The sequence below is a fragment of the Galleria mellonella genome, unplaced genomic scaffold (genome assembly GCF_026898425.1).
Source record: "Galleria mellonella isolate WM207_F2 unplaced genomic scaffold, CSIRO_AGI_GalMel_v1 utg44, whole genome shotgun sequence".
NCBI classification, from domain to species: Eukaryota; Metazoa; Arthropoda; class Insecta; order Lepidoptera; family Pyralidae; genus Galleria; species Galleria mellonella.
The window spans coordinates 2,555,749-2,577,008 of NW_026442100.1; the positions used below are offsets into that span (position 1 = coordinate 2,555,749).

Here is a 21,260-nt window from a genome sequence, read left to right on the forward strand (position 1 = left end):
ACATCCATTTGCCGTTACCAATATCAACGTAACAGAACATTTGAAGTGTAGTTACAAACAAGTAGCAAAGTATGTTAGGTCTCCGCAAAGCACAGATAAGGACATTTATCACACGCAGTTTTTACAATAGCTTTATCGCAATATTTCCCATGTCTTTTACATATTATTGTATGTCTTTTCGAACGCAGTATTGACTGGGAAAACATTTACAATTACACCATTGTTAACAGCTTTTTTGTGCACTTGTTTTACAAAAATGTTAATATTGGAAGAAACTAGTCATACTTAACTGCCAACATGCTCATCAAACACGGCTTCCTTTCAATATTTTTCTTTATTGGCCTTAATTTCGACTCTGATTAAATTATCATGTTATATTGTTGTTTCTTATCTATCCGGGTCTGGGTGAGTGGGTGTGCACGAAATATCTCGTATAATTACGATCTCGACGAAGCTCTAATTCGTGAGTCACGGCCGAGTGAAATAGCACGCGCTCCATGAACGCGTCGGTTCATTCAATTACACAGCGTGATGTGAATCGTAAATTATAGTTTCAAACACAAATTTGTCATCGTTCACATGCCACACCTGAGGACTTTCACCTTCTTTCATATCTGTATGTCGCAGAACTTCATGGACCGCGTTTTCGGAGTCACGAACCGAGATAATATTTCCTGTAATGAGCTCCGCACGATCGATGGGCCCGCATACGGCGTTAGACAGAGGCCAACCTAAGTGCATAATGTATGATGTACCAATAGATAGATACGCGATCATTATATTGTCACAGACGGTTGACGAGTGTGGGCTGGTCGGTAACGGTGCACCTACGAAACTGGGACACATCGACGCACGTAATCCTATTATGAGCTCGTTAACGTAATCCCGCTCGGTCCTCAATTCTGCATTTCTATCTCTTTGTTACCTACGGTTTCTATTTCGAAATCCATTTTCTAATCTTCATGAACTTGAAAGGTCACATGGATTATGATGTTTAATACGACGTCTGGCCCGCTGATTCATCCACTGCGACTAATTGTATTAGATACGCTTCGATAAGGTTTAATGTGTCAACACAATACAAGGTATGCCCCATTATATGCTATTAAGTCCTCCACGTTTGTTTTGCTGAGTCATAAATAATCATAAATGACCGATGTAGTTACACCTCATAAAAATATTGTGGACAAAAAAAACTTATTAAAATAAATCTTGTTTGAAATATACCATTGTAGCAAATTGTGACTTATCACGGATAGCACTTAGATTTAAACGTCACATTCCTAGGCTGTTTGTTGCTAATTTAATTTTATTCGCATATTTTACAAATTAAATATGCAAAACTAACGACTTATCTTCGACTTTTTGGCCAAGTACTCTACGTTACATTATTTATGTATTTTTTTTTTATAAGAATAATAGCGTTGTTGAGATAAACCATCAACAAATTGCTTCAAATGAAACGCGTGGTTCTAAAAGCCCAATTTCTTGTGCCCGTTGTCAACGCTACGATGCTATCACACGAGGGCGTTGGCACGATAAACTAAATTTCTTGAATGATAAGGCTTTTTCTATTAGGCTGCTCATAATGCTCGTTTACTTCGTGACCTTTTTACATTGATGTACAGAAAACCCAAGATTTTTATTTCCATACAAAAAATAGACTAAAAGCTGTCTAGAATTTATGATTAACTTAAAAAAAAATTGCAGTAATTAATTGAATAAAGTTGTTTATTTGTCGTAAATACGAGTATGAAACTTCATGAATAGACAATATATTTTTACATTTGTAAGAATATTTTTGACACGTTTAACAACAACGACATAGGATGGTTAGAAATGAGCGCAACATTTGGTTGAATGTGCTCTATTTTTAGTACCATTTTTTAGTATCGGATTGTGTATCTAGAATGTTTTTATATATCTATGCTTTTTTCACTACATTATCAACGATTTGTACGTGCAACTAGGATCGTGTTCTTGTTTATTTCACAATTGTTAACTGGGTGTAGCTTGTTGACAACTGGAATTATGTAGATTTTGAACTGTGCACGTGTCTCTCCCTACGGAAATGTCGACGACGACTCACCACGTCAGACCGTTGCGTACCTTGGGGATTTGACAATTGTACAATAAAGTTATTTTAATATTGTTACGTGTTTATTTTTCTTTTTTACATTTACTAGAAAATAAAACACTTTTGTTATAGCTTTGGTATTCAATTCGGTTTGCTTATGGAAGAGATGTAGTGTGAAGACTACGCAAAACGGCTTATCGATTTTATATGAAATCTGCACTTGATGATTTTAGCCAATAAAAGTAAATATATTATGTTCACGACTGTTATTTAGATGAGGTACTAGACATTAGTTTTCTCTTGTAGGTATGATAAACATAATACTCCACATATCTATATAGTATTCTTTTTTTTTCATTTGTTATTATTAAATAGATATTTATTAATATTTTATCTCCTGCAACATTGCCAATATCAATACGTTGAATGCCAACCAAGAGATTTCAAATATTATGTACGTTTTTGCATATTTAAATATAATATTCGTTCCAGTATTCTGCTTTTTATTGCCAGAATTGTGCGAATGTAAATTTAGTATTTTCAATATAATTGGTATTTCACATGTTCAGTTACGCACAATATAAACTATTTCACAACAAACTGGCGGGCTATCTGATGGAAAGTGGTAAAAGCCTATATATATGGGCATAATAGAACATTAAAATTATGATCACATGGTGCTCTTAATTTTTTGCTATAACTGAGACCTTCCAGTAAGATGTCATGAAGTTAAATTACAATTCCTGTAATTTCAATTCCATATCTCAGTCTTCAAAGTAAAACACAGCCATGCAAGCATTTGCTGCTTCCATTTAACTGTTTTAATGAAAAATATTATAATTTTTTTTAATACTTACATCTGTATGCTTAGTTAAACGCAGTTATCTCCAGTGACGGTTATTTTTGGTATGTGTGACTTCAGTGAGGAGCCACAAACCAAAAATAACCGTAACCTCAATTCTGTATAAGCCCACGACGAGTATCCATAAACTGCGTCGCAGATCAAGGGCGTAAAACTCATCTCATTACACATTATCCTGCACTCGACTGTGCCTAGATTACGACGCTGCTCGCTAATAACTTCAATTCCGCGTCCAAAGCCAGACAACTAAAATACTTAATTTGGTGATGATACTCATATATTATAGTAAGAATCTAAAACAAACTTTTAGCAAAATATCTAAAGACTATAACACAGACTATTACTTAACGTAATAGTTATTTTAGTTGATTTCAATTTGCACAATTATTATAAAACTTGATACTATAAGGTTTTCATAAGTTATAAGTATTAGCAAATAAAAAAAAACTTATTTTTGTAAGAAATTTACTATTAGAGGTTCATAATATTACAAAGAAAACGAATATTTTTAAAATATTTCTTCTTTGTGGAGTTGCTAGAGGAAACTGAGTACTATACTAACTCGTATCTTGCTTCATACACTTTCTCATAACTCATTCATCGACGCCGATTTCAGAGTCTTCACCTCTCCAACATATACATATATAAGTACATTGTCTGTCTGGTCGATTAAAATAGTTGTTTTTCGTAAATCATAATATAATATTGTAATATATACTATTGTCTTCGTATATCCTGTCTAATTTAATATTCTTCTCGTACCCGCAATAATGGGCAAATACAGGGTCATCAGGTGACTCATATAAAATGATTTGTACGACGTTGTTTACGATTCATATAAATAGGATTTTCAACCTGTCTAATCGGGGGAAAAGAGATTGTTAGTAATGGGGTCAAATAGCCCCATTACTAGCAATATACCTTGACAGGTCGACCTCCACGTTGGTTCCCCCTGGAAACCGTCGTGCCTAATTCTAGTTGAATTCGTCAGGATGGGTTAACTGACCTGCTTTCATCCTCATCAGTCGTCTATCACTAGTGCCCCGTCAGTGTACATCGATAGCACAGGCGGGGTTAACATACCATTATCACCTATTAAACAACCTGTCTGATCTCTATGAATCTTAATTATTATGTTCTAATTCCCTTATACATAAAAACTAAAACCTCCTACAAACTTAACATACTGTTTTGTCACCTTCGTTCAAAGTGGTGATTTAGCAATAATGGTATTTAGAACAAAGAGATAAAACAGTTCAATAGCTAAAATAGCTTAATGAGAGGTTAAGAATACTTTATTTGCTTCGAATAGACTGCATCATGTATTCAAAGCAGATAAAAGTTCTCATTTAATAAGTAGACAGTTCCATATTTTGTCAATATTAAGTATGCAAATTATATAAATATACGTTTTGTTTAGGTTATTAATTAATCTTACAATACACAAATACATTTACAAGGTTTCACATTTTTATGAAAAAGAGGCTATATGTATAATTTCAAATGAAAATTCCATTCCATATCCTTGTTTAACCATTCCAGTCTGGGTTCAGCGCTGTGTGAATGATGTTTAAATCATTAGTTTGGCAGACCATAATTTCAGGAATTGCAGTGCATGATGCTTACCATCACAATTTATTCTGTTACTACTTTCCATCATCATGAACTATCAGATTCATTGCCATTGTAAATATCATAAAAAAGAATCCAGACAACACATAGCAGTGGAACTGGGTGGGTCAAGCGCATGACGTATAGGGTCAATAAATGCTACTGGAACTGTACGAATAGCATTTCAATAGGCATGTGACACCGTAATAAAGAATTTCGACAAGAATTTATAGTATTCTCCACCAACATTTGTCTACGTCCGCAAAACAATCTTTGTATAAATTTTGATTATTCAAAAAGTGACCTAATCTTGCTGTGATTAAAAATAGTTTTGACATATATGACCATGACAGATGTGTCATTTTAAAAATGTATTTTAAATATTTTAACTCTCAGCTATATAATTAATTATGTTTATGTGTTACTTGCATTATCAATTATATTTGTGTATTAAAATAAATTGTATTGTTTTGTGTAATGAGTAAAAACGTTATTAATCCTAAATAAAAAAAAAATCTTTTATATTAATAATAAAGTTTGCATTTATCGGCTACTATATCCTGAATTTTGACTATCTGTACAATGTGTTTTACTAAAATCAGTTCAGTCGTAAACGTTATTGAGTAACAAACATTAAAATTTCCATATTCATTGTACGAGGATCAAGATATTTGTTGAATATTTAAAGTATTACAAAAACACTACATTTGTGGAATAAACATATTTGATAAATTCTCTTTTAACTTCATTCAGAAATCAATACTATTTAATTTCTATACCTGACTGGTAACCAAAACCAAGTTACAAAATCAGTTCTGTAAATAAAACCTATCGAAATTGTACTTTGAAATACATATACCACATTTTCTGTTCTGTGTATTCAAAAAGGGGTCCTTAAAATTATAATAATGATTGATACAACAACACTGCTTTATAAAACTATATATTTGTACCAAAATAGAAGTTAATTATTACCTATCACCAAACGCTTGAGATCATTATGGTCGCGTACATAAAGAATTTAAATCGCACAGTCCTTGTCAAACAATTATAAATTGTAACGTCACAACAACAGCAATTCACAGCCTGGTATGGCTTAAATTGATAATATTCGTGTATATTGATATGAATCAAAATAATTACGAGTATCTGTCATATCTGGAAATAGTTACACTTGGCTTGAAAAATTGCTAGTGTAAAAATGTTTATTGTCCATTAACACTAATAATCGCTTATGTCAGATTCGCATTCAATTTTTGTTTCATTTTCTATCTCGAATCTTTCACTTCCGTCTAGAGGATCCTCTTCACTGTCGGCCATAAATTGTTCATAGCATTTTGCAAAGTAATTTTGATCAGCCCTAAATATAACATTACATATTTCCTGCTGTACCGCATTCTTCGTAGCCTCCGGGTATTTTTTCATTTTAAACGCTATAAAATTTGCAAAGGATTTTATTTCTTCGTCACTTTCAGACGTTACTTGACTAGGGCCTGCTGTGGGCTGAGCCGGTGGGGGCGAGTTTTGTTTGTTTGTTTGTGGAATGTCATTTGAAACGCGGAACTTATTTATCATTTTGGACATCTCTTTGCGAATCTCCGGCGATGGCCGACTTTTTTGTGCCGTATTACTGATTGGTGGCTGAAGGTGGTGATTTAATAAAGTCTTTTTAAGGCTAGGAGCATCATCGTCGTCATCATCTATGCCCTAAAACAGAAATAAATACACTGAAAACATTGAGATATCCGTATTACTCCTCATGCATTGCTATTCTTCTGGACTACTAAAGTGTTATTTAATGTGGTGACAGAGTATATAATGTCACTAATTTATTACCCGTAAAATATCATAAGAGAGGACTAAATGTACAACACCATACACCAGTACAAAATAATAAAAAACCCAATAAAACTTTATATAAAGCCTAAACAATCAGCGTGATAATAGTAGGCTAATATTCTCCTATCATCGGATTCATTCCTCCTCAGTAGAGAAAAATTAATGAGTTGTTGTACCTTCGTAGTTACTACTCGGTAATAAATATCACTGCCATGTCTGTGTGGGATTCAAACCGAAACACGGCCACGGCCGACAAATACTTGACGGCAAAAATATGAGTGAGACAGAAGTAGGTAGTTATACAGGTAGACAGCTTTGCCTAAAGGTTCCCTCTAGTAAATTATAAATGTTACTGCGCATGTCTCTTACCGTTGATTGTCGTTTTCTTTCTGTTTCTTTATCCATAAGAAATACCATTTCTTTAAATGCAAACCATGTGCTTTTGTACATATTTTTTAAATCTGCAACAAATAAATATGTGATTAATATAAAAAAGAACATGAATAAATAACGCAGCTTATTAGTGCGCCTATTTGTACGTAGGTATCCCATTTTAAATTACAGATGTTTTTTACCTTTTTCATCTTTTATACTACGCATAATCTTGGCCTTTTCTCTTCTAAATGAGGACATTAATATTGACATTTTATGTTTACAAACGTCAGCAGACACATTCAATGCTTTGCCGATTTCTTCCCATAATTGAGGCTTCATAGTTTTTTTGAAGAAAAACGGATCCTTCGTGTCCCAAAGTATAGGTCTGGCCCTGTATTCTCGTATGAGCTGTATACAGCTCTCCTCTGACCAATCTTCGTATACAGAAGACATTGGTTTAATTTATATATTCAACACAATACGCGTCGGCCTGTGTTCACACGAACGATACACTGAGCAAGATGGCGCCGTATGAAACGGCTCGAACGCCGTGTCGTTATCGAACTGTTGCAGTAACATTGCTGTCTCTTTCGCGTGCTATGTTCTCATTGTGAGTGCGAGCGAATTAGCTTGCGTGTCTTTGTTGTAAACACGCACGTTGTCTATTTAAAGTCAGTACACCGTTGCTGTAGCGAGGTATGTTTGTGTGCAAGTATAAAATTTGTGTGTGTTGGTAGCATCAAACAACACCAACGGTTCGCTCTCTGCGGTGGTGTTTAGTGTTTACATTCTATATAGATAGAGGTACGAGTATGTGTATTGACACGAGGTTCGTCTGTTTACATAAAGTAGCATTAGTATGTTTGTCTGATTTGTTAGTTGTGTAACGCAATGACGACTCGTTTGGTATAATGTGTTAAATAATAACCCATTAGGGAAATTATGTACACAATGCATCACTGGTTCGCCGGATAAGGTTGATTTAGATGTTAAATTAGTCAACAGTTAGACTTTAATCCATAAATATGAACTCACGGCTAGTGATGACCCTCTCTGTGAGTAATCCATAGCCTTAAACATTTAATAAGTTAGTATCTATATTAGGCATAGTGTATGATATGGAACTATGAGTAAGTAACTAATAAACAAATTCCTCTATAAATATTTGAAATTGGTAATAAAATTAATTTATTAAATGAAATTAATACGTGTAAAACTATCACATTTATACCTATTCGGAAAAAGTAGTTTCATAAATTACGCCGACCAGGAACGAACCCGGGATCTCATTAATTAATGACAGTGATTACTACACCAATTGGTATTTGGTATAATCGTCACATTCTAGCTTTAGTAAAACCGGTTCTACTTTTTTAGATTGTACGTCAGAGATTATTGCTGTTATTTTTTTTTTACTAGATATATCCCGCGGTTCTATCTGGATGACTACTATTAATGATTTTTATTATTTTTATTTATTAAAATGAATCATTTAATGAAGAAGATTGTTAGTAATGAGGAAATTTGTCCTTTTTACTAGCAATAAGTCTTAAGTCTACGTTAATGCCGTCCTGGAATCTATCGTGGTTAATTTGTAGCGAATTCACCACGATGGGCCAACTGAACTGACTTCATGCTCGTCATACATCACTCACTGTGCATCACCAGCCCACCAGGGTTACGATTCCATTTTCACTCAATTTAAAAGAAAACTATATATGGCGTTCCATTTATACTAACTCGCTAGATTCTATAACGAGATTACAAGCAAATAAAATATATTAGTTTACACAGATTTCAGGAGCAGATAGGTACTTTAGTATTCAGATAACGGGATGTAGTATGCTGTACATAATGTAGGTAACCTTGAAGTGAGACCAGTCATATTGGAATTCGTTATTACCGTATGCTAATAGCCTCACGCAAAATTTCCATTTGGCGTCTGAATTTTGTTGCCTGGAATTCTAGTTTGGTATAATCCAATCTTGTTAGAATAAATCGATCTAGTTGTCTGTACCCTCTGGAAATATTTATATTTTAATACATTATTACATGTTTGTAAAGGAATTTTTAAATTACGGTAACAAAATATTGTAACAAAACGTTACAGTATTTTATATTCTGGTATTTGGAAATTCTTAATTCCGAAAAAAAAATATAATCTACGTCTATTTTTTGTCTTTGAGCAACTGCGTATTCATTAGCTAGTTTTTACCTGCGACTCCGTCTGCGGTATGTTGATTGGCTAATTACAAAGGTAGCTTATATTCTCTGTCTCTAATACTAAGCATACAATATCAATGTGATTAATTGCTTTAAGAGTTAACAAACATACTTGTCATTAATAATATTAGCAAGGATTAAAGTAATTTTATTGATAAAATGAGAATATAGTACAAAATGCATATATTATGCTAATAGTATTATCTCTACTCTACCAACATTTGGTATGATCAATAAATCACGAACTATTGATTCTTACTGGTCATGAAAACATTTATTAAGAATTCTGTTTTTATACCACGCCATAAAATTATACTTCTTCATATTAATCATTCAGAAAGTAACTATGTAATATACTTACTTGGATTATAGTGTTTGACCTTTACACCAGTCTTTGGCCGCTTCATTAGTTTTACCTTGATCTAATTCGACGATGTCCAATCCGCCTAGCTTTATGAACACACTAATGGAATTACTAGTAAATCAAGATGTAACACACACACTATCCGGGCAGCTTCTATTCCCTCTACAAAACATTCATTTTCGCTTAAAATGTAAATTACAATGATCATTAGTCTAGATGCGGTTGACTCTGCCTCAAAATTCTCAAAATGCTTTACTAATACTATTTTGTTGTTTCATTTTAAGACATATACCAAAAAAGAAGATAAATGGTGGTTATTAAGAGTCTGTCGACTACTATATTCCTGTATCCATTATGTAAAGCTAGATTGTGCATCATATTGAACATAGACATTAATGTTTTACAGGTATCCTTAACTTCCTATATAAATTTATTCTTCCTTGTTTTGTAACAAAGACGAACAAATAAATATAAGACCGTTCCTTACTTCTAAAGAGTATTTATCTCTATAAAAGAAGAAAGATGCTGATTGATCAGTGCACAGTTGTATGACAACATTCCGGATCCAACAGTAGAATCGCAAAAGATGACGAATTAAAAAAAGTTTGTAAACTAGTGTATTTGAATTGAATTGAATTCGCCACTATTTTGACACTAGCACTATGAAATTTGCAGGGTTTAAGTAAAATAAGATCATTAAGAAAGGATTGTTAGAAGTTCTCAAGGAACACGATACGCAAATTTGCACGGGCGAAGCCGAAGAAAACGGCCAGTATTTTATAAGAATACTTTGAAATGAGATTTTAGAAATTTTGCTTCTATTCATTAGGGATCCTAACTCTAGTAACTATATATATATACTCGTAGAAGTTAGGGATACTAATTGCTGAAGATCATATTTAAGCAAATGCAACCTGAACAATAAACTTTATTACTACATAAATAATGAACTGTGATAATCTATTCAGCGAATGGATATAATTATACGCATTTATTTTCAAAATTACTTTAGTAATGGAGTTAAAATCAGTTCAAATCAGCCTTGGATAAGTAAATTAAATTTCCCCGATAATGCTATATATTTTGTCGTCCCTTGGGCACCTATATTCATTAGTCAGCATTAAAATTCATGTCATTCTATCCATTGCTTCGTGATCAATCAATGGTTTATTTGCAAAGTAATTGATTTATTCACGCCAATTCTCTTACGAGGTAAGCAAAACACTTCATATTTTATAGTGCACCAGAACAATTCGACTCATATTCCTACAGTACTAAGCTGTTCTCCAATGTTCCTTATCCTCTTATCCTTCAGTAGGAGGTAAAGAAACTTTCAATTTCACAAATAGTTATAAAACAACAGAAACGCTAAATATAAAAAATATGCTCACGACTATCCCTCGTAGGATATTATAATCACCATCTCATGCCACTACATCGGCAACAGTCAACGCTACGTCTCTGGCATTTTAACAAATACCATTACCGCACAAAATCAGTGGTCTTCTAGAATCTCCATGTACCATATAACTATACAATGTATCCAAAACTGTTCTATCAGTGAATCTAAACATTTTTCTCCATTAAAACATAGGTCGAATCGAAAAACGGCAAAAATTTTGAACCACCTATATCAATTGACAATTGCACTCGCTATTAGTGAACAGATTAGAGGTCATTAGAAAAGGTTAAAAATTTGGTATCGTGTTTGGTCCCATGTTTCTTTGGGAAAAATGTTCACATTCCTTCCTTCCTCCATCCTTTAAGGATGATTTTGATTCATCCCTGTACATCCCTTTTTTGTGCTTTGAATCCAGTTGGCGTATCTTGGTCTATAGCTAGTACAGTGACTTAGCATCATGAGAACCCCATCACTTACACGCCGGCGTTGTCTGATTCACGCTATCGGCAAAGTTCACTCCGTTCTATGAATGCTAAGAGGGTAGATTAGTTATGCGATGCAACTCGTACGCTGTCGTTCACACGCGTTCGACTGATCCACGGATGATAAGTACAATAGTCCCGACACTAGCCGATATCCCTTTGAAGGAACATACATGATACAATTGTGTTGTTTGTCTGTGTTCCACCGCGGCAATTTGTGTACCCCGCCCAACGTAAAATATGCAGGGCTGCCAGATTTTGCATTATTCCTCTAATTGAAAATTATTTTTCTCGAAAATCCTGTCTTTGGCTTTCTCCAAGAACTAAGTACATATAGACGACAAAAAAAATAAAGAAATTAACATACACGCACTTACCTCATATAATAAATTAACTTTTCTCTATAAATCTCTCCAGTACATATAATTTTTTGTATAAATCTGCTAAAAATACCCAATCTGGCAACACTGACGAGATAGGAGAGTTCTTTAATAAAGATATAAATGTAACTCGTGAGTAATCATAGCACAACATAATATCAACATTTCAGCTATCTCGACATATCGTACCTCCTCCACAGACCATTATAGCTGGTACAACTAGGATATGCATCTACTGAGTTCTTGTATTACTATTTGTATGAGATCATTTTATGAAACTGCAACATTAAACGTAGTATTTTAAAATTATATATCTATATCTAAATTACGAATTTTAAACTTATTTTCGAGTTATAATTAAATTAGTTCTTAAAACTTATAAAACTTTGTGGATAGGGTAAAAATCCTGTGTAAAAATAATATCGATTTAAATAAAAAAAATATTAGACATTTGGCTAAAAATCAAAATTTGTCTCTGGCACCTTTACTTAACGTTCATCATATAATTTGGCTGTGTTTATACTCTTATTCGTGTCATACTAATTTTGCCATGAGTAAAGCCGCTGATATTTTTTGTGAAAAAAAGAACCTTATGATACCAATTCAACGATAGGTATCCATCTTCTCCATGTCGGAGTTACATGTTTTTCTGGTCATCAATCGTAGATACTACCATTACGCCCCATGCCGTAATTTCTTTTTATACGGTCAGCGGAGTTGCTATTTGTCTTATTCGATTTATCACTGCTCTCGTATATGTTGAATATATCGGGTGTGGAAATACACAGAATAACACTTACCTAAGTAATTGCTTAGATGACTGTATTTTATGTGTTATATATATATAAGAAGGATTAAAATAGAGTAATAAAAAATGCGATCCATTATTAGGATTATCGTAGAAATAATTCAGTCTCTAATCTTATATACTTCTTTATATTCGTCTATACTAATATTATAAAGAGGAAATATTAGATTTTTTTTTAAGTTTGTTTGTTTGTAATGGATAAATTTAAAAACTGCTCAACCTATTTTAAAATTCTAGCTAGCTAGGTAGCTAATTATAATTTAAAGCAAATATAAAACTTATTGACATAACTAATTTAAAACAAGTATTAAACCTATATAAGTGTGTAAGTGAGTTTTTTTCTCTCTCTCTTTCCCTCAGACAAAGCCAGCATATAACAAAAATAGTATATTAAAATAATAGCAGTTATACTTAACATTTGACAGATAACGGCTGATTTGATGATATATATTGCACCAGCTTATATATATGAGATGTGTAAATGAGACAGAAAGGGACTAAAAAAGAGAGAGAATGACGGAACACGACCAAACGAGCACGGAACTGTACGAGAGGTTTTTCCAAAAAGAAGTTAAATAAATTGATACGGTCAAAGAAACCTTTACATATCTATCTTCTATATATATACTTAAATTAACTTCTTATGGGCTGCATAAAAACATTAATTATAGATATATTTTTTCCCAAGTTTATGTAATATTCTTAGTACAACATTACCATAACTATAACATATATTATTGACATGTGACGTAACAAATGTCGTATATTTTCATCACTAGTCGAGAAAATTCAATGCACGTAATTGATTTATTATCTAATGTAAGTACAAGTATTTATAAACAAGACGAAACTAACGGATAGACTAATTAATTATCTTCAATACACAATAGAAACTGACAGACCGACTTCAAAAAGAAAGAAGTTCTCAATCCGGTTGTATTTTATTTTATTTTTATGTTAGTTGTCTGGTAACTTCGTAATTATTAATCAATTGAAAAATTCTTTTTTTAACTGGAAGGATATACTTACAGATTGGTCCAAAAGAAATTTCATTAAAATCAATTCAGTAGCTTAGTTTCTAAATCAATAGAACTAGTTTTGTCACAATTAGTCTATTTTTTTATCGATCACAATCTAAAATTATTATGGTAAAAATAAAGAAACACACAGCCTTTAAATTAATAATAGTAATAACAGATTGTTTGATAAATTTTATACATATCCTGTACCTTATTATTGAATTAATCCTTGGTATATCTTCATTGAAGTGATATCAATATTGAAAAAAACGGAAGTGAATTATATAGATTTTTATACGTTTTTCTTTGTTAACCTATTTGAAAACAGGAAAAAGATCAGAATTCGTTTAAGTTTTATTTTTTATTGTTATCATTGATTATGAACAGGTTTTAATGCCATTTAATTGAAAGGGATTTTTAGTTAATCAAAATCATTTATATTTCAGTACTTAGTTTTTTTATCCCTATGAGTTTAATTTGAAACGTTCGCAAGCACCACGCGTGTGTACATAGCACTGATAAATAGATAAATTATACCGTTGGTGGCAGCATTTTTAATGTCTTTTAGAATGATTCATTATCGTCAGTTTCAATTAACGCCCGTCGCCTTTTATTTATTTATATCAGTTACTCATGCAAATATTCCGCATTCATGAATATTTAGTTTACTTTTAGCACTTAGGGTTCTTTACTAGTATTGAAAATGGGAGAATATTAAAATAATTATTAAGTGATTGTACAATTAAAAAAAAGTCCGAAGTATACAGAGATTGAACCCACACCTTCTATGCCATGCGTTTATATCCGTATTTGTGACTTCTTTAATAGGAAGCTAATAAGCTCCTATACTGCCATTATCTCCGCTTGACGGTATCATTAGCCAGTATCCGGACTTGGATATATTGATTTGTAAAATTGTCGAGTTTAACAGAGTGGCAAAAATTATTTATATAGTGTCCAGTAATTACATTGTATTATGTTTTACGTATTATGATTGCTAAGGAACCGAATTAGGAAACTGTCAAGTTGTTAAATATCGTAAATAAATAAATAAGTTGAGCCACCACTTCAATATATAGTACCTATAATACCAGTATAAAAAAAATGTGTAGGCATATTTGTTTCATGCATTTTTAAGGCTAAAACTACTTTAAGATTCTAGATAGGTATAAATTTCTTAAATTCCATTCAAATCCGCCGAACAGTTTAGCAATTATTATGCAAGAAACAATCAGATTTATTTTCGCATTTCTAAACTAGATGTTAAGTATTCACAATTGTGTTCACCACGAAAATATTGATGATGTCAAGTACATACCAGGACAATTTGTTTTAGTACCTCATGTCCTTTCAGCGTGATTCCATACGAATTTGTTCTAATTCAAGTTTGCCTTTTTGGCGACTTCAAAATTGAGAAAATTCTCAATCGTACTCCTGTGTTGATCCAAAATTAATTTTGTGATAATTAAAGTCGCTGTTTTCCTTACAAACATCCAGTAGTCATCTATATAAATAATTATTTTTAAATCAATCCGAATACATTAATGCACATTAATAGCTAACTGTCACGGTGCCTTTACTATGCGTTTTGTTGGCTACAAACTAGGTTGAAATGAACGGTCCTTCGACTCGTCTTTTCAATTTAGCCACTAATGGCTTCTCCGATGCGGTTTGCCGATGTGCGAATTAAACGTTATATTTCTTTATTATTATTTTTTCTCACTTTAACTACCTAGACAGTTAACGTCGTGTGTCATGATAAGTTTGCAAGAATACATTCCATTGCATACAATTTATTCAAAGTCAACAAAGTACAAAGTATTCCTTATGAGATCCTATCGGGCCCATTCAGGCCGTACCTTCCTCGCACTGATGTAGGAATCTCTCAAAATGCACAGTGATATAAACATGCCGGCCTCGCATCGTGATGTTTCATCTGATAGAGGTAGGATATTAAATAAATTGACTACTAGATTAACCCCGAGTCGTCTTGTGACATTGACTCGCTTTTACCGACTTCATAATAAAAGGTTATCAATTCGTCAATTTATTTTGTACTTTATATACCTGAATGTCTTTTTCATGTATGATACGAATATACAATTACTTAAATGAAAGTGTGATAATATTGATGATTGTTGACATTTGGTATAATTTTGTATACTTTAGTTTTGACCAAAAGCACTTAAGTTGTTATTATTCTTTTAATTATGGCTAGTTTTGTCTAATGAGAGACATAAATGACAGAAACAAAAAACGTACACTCAAAAATATTTTGTTGTCGAATTCTAGTGTAGTGCAGGTATGTAGCTTTAGTAGCGTATGCTAGAAGTCAAAATTTGTCGACAATATTAATAAATTTAGATTTTTATATGACTGCTTTTAATTATTTATATTTATATCGTTGAAAACCTTTTTCTCTGTCTACTTGTTTGTGTTTCTATAGTAAGGTAACAGCTAAAAAAAATTTTACCAGTTATTAAATTTGATCGCTTACCTTCTCAAATGCGTATAGGAAATATATGATTTAATACAATTTAAAACCCCGAATAAATCACCTAGAAAGGTCGTAAATGGAATTTTTTTTTTGCTGAAAGGTTCTAATTATTAATAACTTTTTGAATTGTTAAACAGTTCGGTCTTCCATTAAAAGTTCTGAATTCACAAAAACCTGCAAAAGTAGCAGTCACTCCAACTCTTAAACCATCAGTGGTTATACCTTTTAACACCTCTACTTTTGTTATACCTGATTGCATTTTATCAACTTAAAACTTCTTTATTTCCGTGCAGTGTTATCAATTTAGTTGTATCCCGCCCTTGGCTTAACTTTGAATTGAAATAAAAAGTATCCAGTATTTATTTATCTATATTTACCTTGTTGACGAGTTTTAATGAAAAATGTTTCACTCATATAAGAGCGTTGATCTAGGTAGCACTAGTAGATCACCTGTCATAACTAGTCCAACCCCTGAACATCTGATATATAGCTTCCGACGGGCAGATCTAGCTCGGCCTTGTTGGCCATGTATTAGCGATGATCAACCTGTTACTCTAGATCTTTATCATAATCGTTATGTGGTAGGAAACATAATGTTTTATTTTTACTAGTTCCGAAAAATCTAATAGAATGACGGGGATGAATTGTGGCTATCATTATCTATGACTAAATTGAGCCACATTCTCACACCTTCAGATATGTTCACAAGTCACCGTGACGTGTGAATCCCACTTACTGATAGTCTCCGAACTTTGATATCTTAAAATACGCCTGTATCACTTATACCCTAATTTTTGAAAAACTTTATATTAGAAGTTAACAAATCGCGTATAGTTTTTCCATGCTACTACTGTATTCGTTAAGAAGAAAAATGAAAGATATCTATGTTACCCACGCAATATTTTCATAAATTCTTAGTAGATTTAATAATTCTTTTTGCAATCATTAGGATTTACCTAAGTAATGATAATTCTTTATTGAATTGATAGCAACATACTCTGCTAGTCGTCTTTCATGCGGTTCTTCTATAAACCTTCGATATTTATTTCTGATGAATTCGTTTTGATGTAAACTCAACTTCATCCTCTCCTGTTATCCCTCACTGGTACCCTGCTCAATAAACTAATAGTACAGAAAGGTTACAATTTCATATTCATACACTAATAAAAGCAATTCAAAAACAGTTTCGACGCGTAACATGAAAATTAAATAAATTACACTAATTGCTGGCAATAGCGGTGGATTTTTGCTAAGTACTTAACTACTGACTTAGATACCGTGGCACCGCTATTTGGCCAGATCATAAATTAAAAAAGTCGGCCAATTAAATACATTTCAAGAATTTAAACGCTTACTTGTTTAATTGAATTTTGAACTATGATTATTAAACTTTTTGTTCGCCAATAACTTAACATTTTCGGGATTCCTGTGTTAAACAAATAGATGAATTATGATACATATTAAAAGTAATCAGGAAGGCTTTTTCATTATAGTTAAAAACCTTTTTTAAGCTCCACAGGATATCATAAATAAAGATAAACACTTTAAATACAAAAGTATTTTCTTCAAATTAACAAGTAAAAAATATCAATGCTCTATTATTGGAGTTTCCAATCGTCATGCTGTAAAGTTACATATTTTTTTTAATCTCCCGTATTTATATAGACATTGAATAAAAATTAACGTAAGCTTTAAAAATAGAAATAATGTTTGTTTTTATGACAATACTGAAGCAAAAGAATGAAGATTAAAAAATGCTACTTAACTGTCAACTGCCAATACGTGTCGATTTATTCTTACAATGAACAAAGATCTGAGTCACAGATTACTATTGTTAGAAGCTTAGATTGGAAATAGAGTTACAGAAAAACAATACATACATCAAGTTGGGAAGAAAAACAAGAGTGCGTGGCCGCGTTTGTGAAATGTAACGATTGTGTCAGATTATTTTTTACCGTTTCAGACTTGAACACTTGATTGCATCAATACAAGTTCGCAATCAGATCAGATTTTTAAATAACCAAATCGAAATATTTAAAACCAGCGTTTACCTGCAACTCTATTGGGGTTTGTTCATTGAGATAAAAATTTGCGTATGCAAATCCATTTCTATCCGATACACGTACTATACATTTATAACGAATTTCAAAGTGATTAGTCAAGCCCTTAAAACGCTAAGAGGCAACAAGCAAACTTACGTTCACATGTGTGATATCAGTAGATTATTTTATTAAATTGGCAGATACTCTCTTAAGGGAGTGAAGTCTAGTAGCACCACTGATACTAAACATTTTTCACAAAGAAATCTGAATCGAGAAACAAGTTGTTGACAGTTGGACACTTTTTTTTGTGTGGAAGAGTCAAATTTTTTCATGAAAATGTTCCCCATGTTGATCCTTTTTCTAAACAGACAAAATTTTTTGCTTGTTAAAATGTAGACGGAAATTTGAGCATAGACAATTCCTATTATTGTAAAAAAAATATTTTTTTTCGCAAAGGTTGTCGGGGCTAATCCCCAATGCTAATACAAAAAGCCAGACCCTTATCACTAGATTTGAGATTGATATACTTCTTTCATTAGGTACACATACAAATATAATTTATGAAAATAATATATTGGTAAATGCTATTAACATATCATAAATAATATCGTTCATATCAGAATAAATTTACAAATCCATTATCAAGTCTTTTTTTTTTTTTATTATGAAAAGATGATTAAGTAATAAATATGTTTCTTCCAGGTAAGCGAGCAATCAAGCCACTCGGTAAGTACGACTACGCGAAGAACTTTTATACGACCGTCAGCCTCTATAAAAGGGGGTACGCTACAGTTTGCTGTCTGTTTTTGTTTAATTTGTAGCCCTGAATCCGACTTACTCGGAATATTATTTTTTGTTTCGTCTCATTACATCCCACTGTTCAACGTCACAACTCCATTTCAATTATTGTCATTGTGAGACTATATTCCATTGCCTACCGGCGACCGGTTCTGTTAGTTGTCTTGCTTTGTACTTGAATTAATAAAAACCTGTAAAGTGCAGGTATTACTTGCACAATCAGTGTTCTGTACTGAATGGCAACTTACGCTAAGTAGAAACGATGTCCCTGAGGTGTCCATTACATGGTAGGTTTTGCTGTCTAATTCGCCAGAATCACAGCTCTTATTGAAAGGTAGTATGTACTCAGGCCTATCTATATTCAGTAGTGGACAGTGAATTGTTAAAATGATAATAATCCCAAAAGCAGATTGAACTGTAATTAATGTCAGGTAAAATTAAGAGCGAGTATCTTTGCCAATCATATTAATTCAATCTTTCATCAAAGAAACCCTGTAATTACTGGAAAAGTTTGTTACTTGACGAAGAAGTTTCATTATTTATAATGGGAACGTTCATTAAACGGAAGCAGTATTTTGAACTCTTAGATACGATTTTAAAATTCCTTTTAATGTCCAAGTTTTATTCAACTTTATTGGATTGCATTTAAAATGTTCAAGTATTTGTAATTTTGTTTAGACAGAAAATTGTATTTTCAATGCTCATAGTAAATACTGCTCTACTTTGCAGTAAATGGTTTTCTTTGTTATCGAGGAAGGAAATCTGAACATTTTCCGAACGTCTGCGGTTTACAGCACGCTTTCTAACTCTTGGCGTCGAACTGTCGATTATTCACTATTAACTTTCCAACAACGTCGCTGTGTAACGATTTCCATATTATTGTAAAATTATTATTGTTTATTTCTTTTCCAAAAAAAAAAACGCACATTGATTAAAACAAATTACTGTGTCATTAACGCGTTCTAGGTTTTGTAAGTTTATATCGTAAGATTGTAAGATCAATTATTAATTTGATAGATATACCACTTTAGCGCATTTTATTATTTTTTTAAATAGATGTAATATATTTTGTATAACAATTTAATAGCTTTTTAATACGTTAGAATAATTTATGTAACACTAATAACCGGAAGAAGCAGTTAAAAAATCTCGTTTCTACCAATAAAGTTAAACAAGCCGCCTTCGTATAATTAATGGGTCAAATGATGCATTCATTTGCGCACTTCCTTGTTCGTCTAAAGCTGGTGACTGACCTGCGTTTGTATTATAATGTAACATGTTAGAATATAGTGAACCAAGTCACAAAATCAGTATATTAAAAGCAGACGCCGTAAGATACGCGCTCGTTGCGAATTTTACGTTACGATAAAATTTTAGGTCAGTCGCAAGCATAAATTATAATTTGCATAGCGACCTCGCATTAACCGTTTCGCGTGTTACCGATCGTTCGATTTTTTCCAACGAGATCCAAATTATTGTATAAGTTTATTGAAACATCGTAGAGTACCAATCCACCTTTTGATTAGGATCACTGGATACCTTAATTATCGAACCCTAATCAAGATCCAGAGCTGCTCGTACACGCACGAGTGATTTCAAATCCTTCGACCCACCATATTGAATTCCATTTATCAATAGCCACGTATCCTTTGATCATTTCAAACAATACTTGAATTAAAGGTTAACATTGCTTTATCTGTTTATGACTTGTAAGTTCCCACAGTTTTTCCTTTTGTTTCAAAATTTCTTCTCTTTTCCGCATTTTCTGTTCAATCAGTGATTATGTTATGAAAGCAATCATTTATACGGTAGTCACATTTATATATTATATCATATCCACGTCTTACTGCCTACCATTGCATTCATCAAAGATAATGTCCATCCAAATACTTTTTTAGTCTTGAATCTGAAGAAACATTGGTTATTTGATTAGAATTATTTTCAGAAGTCGGAGTTTGATACCTAATATGGAAAGTTGTAGCTAATGTAGGTGTTGTAAAAGGCGACTAAGGACTCTTAATGGTCAAATAATGGTCATCAGCGTCCTTCTTAAAACATCACCAAAGCCTATCTTCGGTTGACAATCCGCCAGTCAAGCATGGCAACTACTGGCAAAACTCTCCTTATGGGGAAGGCTTATGTTTAGCAGTGAACAGTTAACGACTGATATGATGATGATGATGGTGATGATGATGGAAGGTTGGAACTTCTAAAAGTGACAGTGGTGGTCAATCTTTGAGTGTTGGTACTATAATGGTAGCAAAATTAAACAAAGTAATTCTAATCAAATAATCAATAATATGCACTTCCGAAAAGTAACATCTAAATCAGTAAAATATTTAACCTAAGAAATAAACAAACGAACTCATTCTATAATTCATAATACCTGCTATTGAAGACGTACTTACTAATCCGAAGGGCTTTCTTTCTAAGACCTTTCCCCGTGTCCTTGGTAGTGTCTATCGCTTTGTTCGATAATGA

General features: G+C 32.5%; 2 protein-coding genes across 3 annotated transcripts in view; one reads left to right on the forward strand and one right to left on the reverse strand.

Moving 5' to 3' along the window:
* The window catches only part of LOC113518894 (CCR4-NOT transcription complex subunit 6), a 207,452-nt gene that overhangs the window by 130,949 nt on the left and 55,243 nt on the right, over positions 1-21,260 (forward strand). Inside the window, exon 5 of one of the 2 annotated variants that reach the window (XM_052898500.1) lies at positions 18,684-18,707. The exons of the other annotated variant lie outside the window; for it this stretch is intronic. Within the exon in view, the coding sequence (XP_052754460.1) occupies positions 18,684-18,707 (24 nt within the window). The remainder of the gene's footprint in view (positions 1-18,683; positions 18,708-21,260) is intronic. 2 annotated transcript variants of the gene reach the window in all.
* LOC113518895 (uncharacterized) lies at positions 5,478-7,295 on the reverse strand. Its single transcript, XM_026903920.3, has 3 exons — positions 6,965-7,295; positions 6,759-6,850; positions 5,478-6,257 (listed from the first exon to the last, which is right to left on the reverse strand). The coding sequence occupies exons 1-3, from the start codon at positions 7,215-7,217 to the stop codon at positions 5,772-5,774; spliced, it is 831 nt and encodes a 276-aa protein (XP_026759721.1). The 5' UTR covers positions 7,218-7,295; the 3' UTR covers positions 5,478-5,771.

What these genes read in the sequence shown, in the direction of transcription:
- LOC113518895 (XM_026903920.3), bottom strand. Translation starts at nt 7,217, where the DNA reads ATGTCTTCTGTATACGAAGATTGGTCAGAGGAGAGCTGTATACAGCTC. An exon ending in TAGTATAAAAGATGAAAAAG is followed by an intron (nt 6,851 to 6,964) that starts GTAAAAAACATC and finishes TATTTGTTGCAG; the next exon opens with ATTTAAAAAATATGTACAAA. An exon ending in AAAGAAAACGACAATCAACG is followed by an intron (nt 6,258 to 6,758) that starts GTAAGAGACATG and finishes TTTCTGTTTTAG; the next exon opens with GGCATAGATGATGACGACGA.